This window comes from Stylophora pistillata, chromosome 6 (genome assembly GCF_964205215.1).
Source record: "Stylophora pistillata chromosome 6, jaStyPist1.2, whole genome shotgun sequence".
In the NCBI taxonomy this organism is placed as follows: Eukaryota; Metazoa; Cnidaria; class Anthozoa; order Scleractinia; family Pocilloporidae; genus Stylophora; species Stylophora pistillata.
This window is the reverse complement of record NC_142524.1, coordinates 5,110,487-5,119,205: the sequence shown is the minus strand read 5'-3', so window position 1 is coordinate 5,119,205 and position 8,719 is coordinate 5,110,487. Positions and strand designations below refer to the sequence as shown.

The following is an 8,719-nucleotide window of genomic DNA, read 5'->3' as shown; positions in this document are numbered from 1 at the left end:
CCGCTACTTTCGCGCTGAAGCTGTATTTCGCTCTCTTTTTAAAATAACTGAGCTTCTGGAACAAGTTAGCTCTTAGCCCCGATTCCGTGAGTCCTAGATCTGGCAAATGTCACTGCCTGAGCTGTTGAAGACAATCGAGTGATTTTACAAACCAAAAAAAAATAATAATAAAAGAAGAAAATAAAGAAAGTAAAGTGGAAAAGCGATATCAACCAGTATCACCAAATAGACCTGGTAGTGACAGAAATTAGGTGTAATTGTGTTGTAGTGACAGACAGGAAACGCTATTACTGAGCGCTCGACAGGTCGGTGTTTGTGGCGGGAGTCAATTATGTCAATTTTGTCAGTGCTGCGTTTCGGGCGTATATATTTCTTTTGTCTCCTATAGTAGAGCCAGAAGGCGAGTTAACAGACATGGTACAATAAAAAACGACCCAGTTTTGCAACAGGATAATATCGTAAGACAAACGTCCACTATCAAGGCAACAACGAACTGAGTCCACGCAAGCGCAATGTGGGCCCTCCGCGGGTGACAAGGTGGTTTATTTTGAGTAAAGACAGACAGAAAACCTGATTTGACGCGATCTTTATCTGGCTGGTCAATATTAATCATTATTGATTATCAGCCTAACCAGCTCTTCTCCGAATAAGACGTCGAGACCTATTCCAACACTAATGCACCCTCATTTTCATTTTCATGCATACTTTATTTCTGATAAGAAGAGTTAGTCTCGAGCAGACTGTCTGCCCTCCACATTAAAGCGCCAAATAACGACAATGGACACGAATAATTGTGTCTGTTTCAAGTGAAGTCTTTAGACCCTCATTGCGAAACGCATTATATTTGTAATGCAGTTAGGGGCTAATTAAGCCCTCTTCGAAGACAGGTGTTCCATAGGTTTGGCGGAGAGACCATCAAATCATACAAAAAAAATGTATATGTATTTCTTAGCCCAAGAAACTTGGAGTCAGCGCTATTTCATGTAGCCCCCAAGCGAAACACATCGTCACACATCAGCGTTATCAAGATTTTCTTATGGAAGTAGTTGTAGCTGATGACCTTTGAAAATTCTCGGTCATGGTGGATTGCGTACAGGAAGAGCAGAAGTCAACTATCCGACACGCACCTGGTCTGTGAATTACATTTTGCGTGAGTGATGCCTGAAGAAATTCCTACCGGAATCCCGGGGGGAGCATTTTTCGGTATTGTCCAGATCATTGGGAACGCCCCTTTCTCAAGAGTCTTCTCAAATTATTCTCACTCGGCGAGTTAAGTTACCGAAGCACCGAGATCAGACGTAAGAGGGGTTAAAAATGGAAATTACTTTCTGTGAAATTACGAACTCTTCCGATTAGATGCTGACATCATAATCACATGCAGATTTCGAAATACCAACTCCCCCGCGTCGAAGCTCTTCCGGGGCAAGTTCCCAATAGCAACTACGTTTGACACGAGCCAATCAGAGGAGCGCAATTGTTATTATGTCTAAATTTGGAAAAGAGTCTTTCAAGGCCGCCCTAAAATGCGCTGTCTGCCCCCTATCGGTCCTCTTCCCAACGCAAAGATTCGGAAGCGTCGTCGAAAACGTTAAGGGTGTAAAAACCCGACCATTTTTTTAAGAATTTTACCGGACAAGTCGCCAAAATACCTCCCTTAAAGGAACTAGATTTCCCCCTCCCCATCTTTGACGGACTGGACCTGAAGCAAGAGCCAGAATCTTGCGGATATTCATCATGCGCTCCTATGGATGTTCTCGATCTGTATGAGTCAGGCGAATGGTCAGCCGCGAATTCACCGTGCTCTGAGCTGTTTGAAGATGTGGATGTGAGCTCTGCTTCAGATCTGGATGAGAGTTGCTCGTATCTGAATGACATCGCGATCGACTTTGCCTCTTACCTGGATCCTGCCACCTTGAGTACCAGTCCCGAAGATTTGAGCAAGTATTTAGCACCCAAAGAGCCCAAGCGAAGAGAAGTAGTAGAGCCATATTTACCCGAAGTAGAACAGGGTTACTCTCCTGTTAAGGTTGTAAAAGTAAATTCCAAAGTAAATTCCCTTAAACCGGCTGTGACGTATAAATCAACTAACCTGGCGAAAGTACCTGAGCAGAAGTCGAACAGGCTGCCTTCCATCGCTTCGCAACTCAAGGCGCCGAAATCCCGTCGTGGTTCGTCGTCTTCGAAGAAAGCGGCTGAGAAAGGAAGCGACGAATATCGCTTGAAACGAGAGCGTAACAACATTGCGGTCCGCAAAAGCAGATTTAAGAGCAAGCAGAAGTATGTGGAGACCCAGCACAAAGTTGACGAGCTACAAGAGGAGAATGCCCGCCTACAATCCAAGGTGGATTTTCTCACTAAAGAGCTCAACGTTCTCAGAAGCCTGTTTTCCACCACTGGTGCCTACAAGGACCCTTCGGTCAATGCAGCACTTATGTCTCATGGCATTCCGACTCATCATGGACTTGTCGCCTCCCGTTAACCATTATCCAAATGGAACTGTTTTAACTGATTGTGGACGTTTAAAGAAAAAATAATGTAGATCTCTGCTTTTGATGAATTGGTGTAACATCACAACCTAATAAATACAGATTGATCACAGAATGTGGACGTGTGGTTTTTACTGCGATGTCTTTTGGTAAAGTAGTGTTGATATGCTATTGTTGAATGTTTGTGCCTAATCTTCATCCGCGTGCCTGCTGCATGAATGTCTTAAGACATTGAAACATGTTTAGTAGAGCGATCGCAGTCATTTACGTTTGTAAAAGCGCCAAAGATTTGGTAAATCTTGTCTCAAATATTGCAGATGAGGTATGCTTCGAATTGATGATTGTGTATTTGCAATCTCGAACGTTTGATCACATATGCAGCGCACAGTCAGTCGCGTTGTATACATTGTCGTTTACCACCGGTTAGTGTTTGTAGGAATTAAGAAATTCTTTCAATTTAAGCAGAACAATGGAAATTTCCGCAAATCTAGCTGTACATCTGTTTTAATTTCAAAGTTATTCAGGTCAGTTTTAGTTTTCTCAGATGCTCTGAAATTATTACAACAGAACAATGGCGATGTGATTTGTCTAGACTTGAATAGTGCAGAACGTCCTCCATCATTTCTTCCATGCAGAGGTGTTAACCAAGTGTCCTGTTTTTTCCTCCGCCGTCAGTTCTAGTGATTTGAAAGTTAACATGGACTTTTGGAAGTAGTTTTACACATTTACATCAAATACTTGTCCGATACGGCGTTTTTACCTAAATCTTTGTTAATTATTAGGCAACCTAAGACGAGATAACTTTGTTCATTACTCTTTATCCAAAGTATGTTTTCGGTTAGTGTCAAGTAGACGTGAAAACATTGCTGAAAGTGTTTTAATGGTTAAAGGAAGAAAAGTAACTACCCTCAAATTCTCCTCGATATTTTTCAAAGGTCAAATTTATCCTTTCCTGCAAAACTAAACTAATTTGATGAATGTCAACAGTTCATGTTGAGGTTGATAAATTTTTTAGTTCACTTGAGTGGTTATTTTGCAAAATTACCATGTTTCACTTTTTAGTTATGCACAGGATGTTGAATTTAAACATTGCACCTATAACAGCACCTGCTGGTTTGATGCAATGAGCTCAAATCAATTAATAAACATTTCCTGCAATTTCCATTATACAGTGAAATATGTTTGGAAGTGCAAGTCTATCTTAATTCTAGAGATAGAGGAATTGATCTCACCAGAAATTCTTGGGCAGACATACACAGCAGTTGGCTTGTCTTGAACTAAAAGGGTCACTCTGTATGAGAAAGTATTTCTTCAGAGTAATATCTTATGTTCATACGCAGTTTTCAGTTGGGATGTTTTGTTTTGTATTTGACAGAGCAGTCTCAAACATGTTGCAAGCCTTGAAAACTAAATTACAAAATGAGGTAACTACAAAACTGTTTCTAGTATGGAGAAACAGCTTGTTACAGATTACTACTAGAATTCTCTTTATGAATTTATCATAACCCCACACTGCATCAGAGCATACAACACAATAATAATGAGAATTTCTATAGTGCCATGTCCTTTAGCTCCTGGCTCTTTACAACACTTTGTAAGGGACTCTGGTCAGACTGCATTGAACAGTTAACCATTTTATTTATTCCCTCTGACGAAGGGCTAACGCTCGAAACGTCAGCTTTTTTATTCGTTATGGTGGCCAATTTATATTTTCAACTTAGTTGATAGAACCAATTGCCCTGGGAATAATTCTGCACTCTTAATTTCACAGAAGGAACTTTGCTTAATTTAATATGTACAGCTGTAAGAGGTGGGTTACTGACTGCAAGAAAAAAAAAGTTGCTTCTTGGACAAACCCTAGCCACTAGAAGGAGGAGTCACTTATTAGTGCATGCTTATTTCTCATAGAATAATTTGCAGCGCAATACTTGAGAATGACCCGAGGAAGTCTTCTCTTTTCATTTAGCCTGTACCCGTCAATTTTTCATTAGCCATGAGTGAAAAACATGTTTGCCCAAAATTGCTCATGCCAGGTGAAGAAAAACAGGAAGCAGCTGTTTCTTAAACAACCTGTATTTTGTTAGTCTCTGTTAGCAGGAACAATCTATCCTCACCTCATACTTCATTATCATTTAAGCAACAGTTAAAATTTTGCTTTTTACAAGGATCAAATTGAAAAAGTTTAATTTCTAGTCTGTGATATGACACTACACCATAAAAAAATTAAAGAAAATCACTCTAAATTCTAGCTGCTCTCTTGCAAAAATCCTCTTCTTGCAGTATTTGTTATTTTCAGTTTAAAATCTAAAGGACATAGAGTGCAATCAGATTGAGAGGGTATGCAAGATAATTATCATCAGGCTAATAATGATAATTACTGACTGATTAATCCCAATCATCACTTCCCCCTGAATGCAAAGAATCTATGTGATCACTCTTGGGAGGAGCTGGAATCATTGCTGAGATTCTGTCCATTGCAGAGCCTCCACCTGTGGATGCTTCAGATGATCCACCGGATTCACCTTTAGAACCAGAGATACCCTTTCGACGCATGGACAACTTGGCAAACAGATCACCCATGAGATCGCCTCCTCCCCCCCCACTGACAGCTGACTGCTCTTTCTCCGCTTTCTTCTTCAGTTTCCTCTCCTTGACGTTACGTAATTTAGCATTGCCCTTGCCACCTGCTTTGCAAATGGATTCCATCAAAGAGGCCCTTCCATCCGAGGCAACTGCTGCAGGGACATCAGTGGGAAGAGCTGCAATGTGTACGCGGGAAACAGAGAAAAAAAATGGTTTGTCATCTCTATTGGAGGACCCTTACTGAGCACATGGGAAAATGTCTAACTTATGCTCACAGTTGTTACTTGATAAATCCACACACATCTAAATGATTCTCCCAGTAAACAATGTTTGAAAAACACTCTGCAAGTGGACATGAAGGTGATGAACATTAAGGAAAAAGACACAAATAAACAGCCACAGATGAAAACAGTGATGAAAATCAGCCACAAGAACCAGTAAACCACCGGCCTAAATTCAGATAGTGTAAAAAATTGATCATACAATCAACATCAATTGCATACCTTCAACCTACTTTATATGTTATGTGGAGTCAAATGAGGAAAAGAAGAATTTTTTATTTCCCTGCAAGGGTCTCTGCCAAAAATAACATTATTACTCCTTTCTTTCTTTTTGTCATTTGGCTCAAGGACAGTTGCACATTTAAACTTGGTTCAAATCTCTGGTAAGAAGACGGCATGCATTAAGCAGATACTGGTGAGGGTCCCTAAGAGTGTTAAACCCAAAACAATGCCTTACATCTAGTTTCTCCTGACAGCATCACGGCTCAATCGCACATTACAGTCATAAAAATAGAGGAAATGATCACGAACTAAAGAAGCTCTTGATTTTGTAACAAAGTCTCCTTTTTCACACCATAGCAGATGTATCGAGAACAGTTAAGAGAATTTGCATACTTATATGTATGTGTACAAAAGCTTTGTAAATACAGGTTTGACCCTTAGTTTTTAACCTACCTCCTTGAGACTCATCTACTGGGGGGGGAGGAGGAGGAGGAGGAGGAGGTGGTGCTGCTTCTGGTCCTGGAGGAGGAGGGGGAGGGGGAGGAGGGGGTGGTGGAGCATCAGGTCCAGGGGGTGGAGGGGGAGGGGGTGGGGGTGCTGGGCCAGGTGCTGGAGGGGCTCCTTCTGTCTTTGGTACACCTCCCTCCAGGACATCTGGTAAGTCAGGTATATTTGAACCAGGTAGTGATGGTGCAATAGAGGGACCAAGTTCTGCACTGTAGATTGAATTACAATAAAAAGATGGATTTAGAGTTATGTAATACAAATAATAAAAGAGAACAATTGATTGCATGCATTTATCACACATGGATTTAGCTCATCCTTAATTCAATTACTTTCATATCATAAGGGGTGCTTAGAAAATGCCCTTGTGACTTCTGATGGACTGCTTAAATCTCCTTTACAATTGGCTTGTTTTCTCTTCTAAAACTGAGGGAAAAGTAGTCGATGTTGAACCAAAAGTCAATTAGGGCTTCGTTCAGTGCATACCTTCAATTATCATTACATATACTTAGAAAGGTTATATATTGAAACATTTTAATTTGCTACTTTTTTGGGTCTAGTCTACATTCCTTTCCTTACTTTTCAGAGGAATGTACTGTGTGCTTTTCCCAGCAGGAGTTTGTTATTGAGACTAACTTGAGAAATGAAATAGATACCAAATAGCTGGGGTAGGGTACAAGTGAAAGCTGTACGTCAACCCTTTCACTACCGAGATCGAATTGTTAATTCTCCCCTCTGTCTGCTAAACATTTCCTTGCAAATTAGTTACAAGAATTTGGTGTTTGGTTAAGATAACAACTTCTTCCTGATAAGTTTGAGTATTCTTATAACTTGTTTGCTGAATAAGGTGGGGATTTTATTGGGAGAAGTTATATGTTCATCACTTCTGGATTAACACTACACTAACTATACACTTTATGTGGAGGTGTAGTCTGATCGTCCGGGTGAGTGTAGTCCTGAGAAGGACTGTTGTCGGTGGCAGTGACTGACGTTTCGACAACCTGTGCGGAAGTCATCATCAGAGTCAAGTGAGTGATTGTTGTCAGTAGAATGTTGTCAGTAGAATGTTCTACTGACAACAATCACTCACTTGACTCTGATGATGACTTCCGCACAGGTTGTCGAAACGTCAGTCACTGCCACCGACAACAGTCCTTCTCAGGACTACACTCACCCGGACGATCAGACTACACCTCCACATGTTACCCCCGGGTTCAAACCATTTACTGTATACACTTTATTGTCAACCTGGTATCTGCCAATAAACAAAAAATTGACTAACTAAATACCTAACTACCGAAATTAATAAATACATGCAAAAGTAAGCAAAAGTCAAAACGAAGTACTTGTAAGAAAGGTCATCTGCAATCCCGGGAAGATCAGGCAGGTACACAGGAACATCAATCTCCGGTACATCTCCCAAGTTTGGAACATAGAAATAATTTTGCGCTGTCAATCTGTCGAGCGCTTCTCCTTGAGTGATGGAAATAGGTGCTGCTCCGATGTCTTCCTCCTCTTCTTCAATGTTGGCTCGTGTTTTAGTAACTGCCCCTGCAAGCGGATCTAACATGACATACTTCTTGTATGGATTTTCTGTGGTATTGAAAAGCAACAACGAACTGACGGAATGAAGATTCCTCGGAAGGGAACCCAGTCCTTCCCCTTTCATTTCGTCTTGTCTCTTCTTAACATTCAAGTGCACGTTGTAGAACTGCAGTTTATCCTTTAATGTTCGTTCATCAACTGGGGTAAACTTCGAATTCAGGTTGTAAGTTTGACGTTTTATCTCGCACAGTTCATTTTCTTCAGAATACAGCGTTTCGTAAGGCTCAAGTTTCTCCGGGGCTGGGTACTTCGCGCTCGAGAACACTCTTGTAGCTTTCTTGATCCCTTTGATTTTATCGATTCTGGCCTGTGCTAAATCAGCGCGATAATTTATAGCCTCCAACCGTTTCTTGTTTTCCGCAACTCGATTGCTGATTCGGGTGAATATATCTTTAGACACCCTCTCTAAATATTCCAACGAGTCCACTATTTGGTTAATCGATTCTTCTCTTCGTAGACTCGGTAATACTAATGGAATGTTATAGGCTTGAACAGGCATGGCGACTAATTCTAACGAAGAAGTTCCTGTACAGTGTGAACGATACTACTCAGTCGCCATTTTCGTCACGAGATGTAAGGAATGTAGAGATCTGGGGAGAGTAAAGGTACAGTATGTTTGTTTTGGTTGACCAGCTCCCCCCACCCCCCCCCCACCACAAACACACACACACACCCCTCCCTTACGTTGGTGAGAAGTTTGAGGAGTATGGCATACCAAACTCATAAAAGGGCTAATTGTTAAGGTGCCACAGAACACCACAGTCAAAGTTTGTCTCAAGGCAACTGTTATGGAAGCCCATAGGGGCAGGCCCAGGTTCAGTTCTAAGGCCAAAGTAGATTGAGTGGTTGATGGTCTTGGGTGTGGTATGACACATCAAGTGGCAGCGAGGCTTGAGACAAAATCATATCTGAAAATATCAATCTGCCCAAAGAGCTTTGGCATCTCCACTACCTCAAATAATAGTGTCATTTTTCACTGCCCCCCCCCCAAAAAAAAAAAAAAAAAAAAATTCAAGCACCACAGGCTACAACCAAACC

General features: G+C 41.2%; 2 protein-coding genes across 2 annotated transcripts; one reads left to right on the top strand and one right to left on the bottom strand.

Annotated features, from left to right (window-relative positions):
* Positions 1–1,562: 1,562 nt before the first annotated feature.
* On the bottom strand, positions 1,563–8,272 carry LOC111323192 (WASH complex subunit 1). The gene is made up of 3 exons (XM_088725899.1): positions 7,423–8,272; positions 6,026–6,288; positions 1,563–5,245 (listed from the first exon to the last, which is right to left on the bottom strand). Exons 1-3 carry the CDS (start codon positions 8,178–8,180, stop codon positions 4,872–4,874), a joined length of 1,395 nt encoding a protein of 464 aa, XP_088582025.1. The 5' UTR covers positions 8,181–8,272; the 3' UTR covers positions 1,563–4,871.
* Positions 1,573–2,601, top strand: LOC111323168 (CCAAT/enhancer-binding protein epsilon). The gene has a single exon (XM_022926465.2). It carries the CDS (start codon positions 1,745–1,747, stop codon positions 2,477–2,479), a length of 735 nt encoding a protein of 244 aa, XP_022782200.2. The 5' UTR covers positions 1,573–1,744; the 3' UTR covers positions 2,480–2,601.
* Positions 8,273–8,719: the final 447 nt, after the last annotated feature.

What these genes read in the sequence shown, in the direction of transcription:
- LOC111323168 (XM_022926465.2), top strand. Translation starts at nt 1,745, where the DNA reads ATGGATGTTCTCGATCTGTATGAGTCAGGCGAATGGTCAGCCGCGAAT.
- LOC111323192 (XM_088725899.1), bottom strand. Translation starts at nt 8,180, where the DNA reads ATGCCTGTTCAAGCCTATAACATTCCATTAGTATTACCGAGTCTACGA. An exon ending in GCAGATGACCTTTCTTACAA is followed by an intron (nt 6,289 to 7,422) that starts GTACTTCGTTTT and finishes TTCAATCTACAG; the next exon opens with TGCAGAACTTGGTCCCTCTA. An exon ending in AGTAGATGAGTCTCAAGGAG is followed by an intron (nt 5,246 to 6,025) that starts GTAGGTTAAAAA and finishes TACACATTGCAG; the next exon opens with CTCTTCCCACTGATGTCCCT.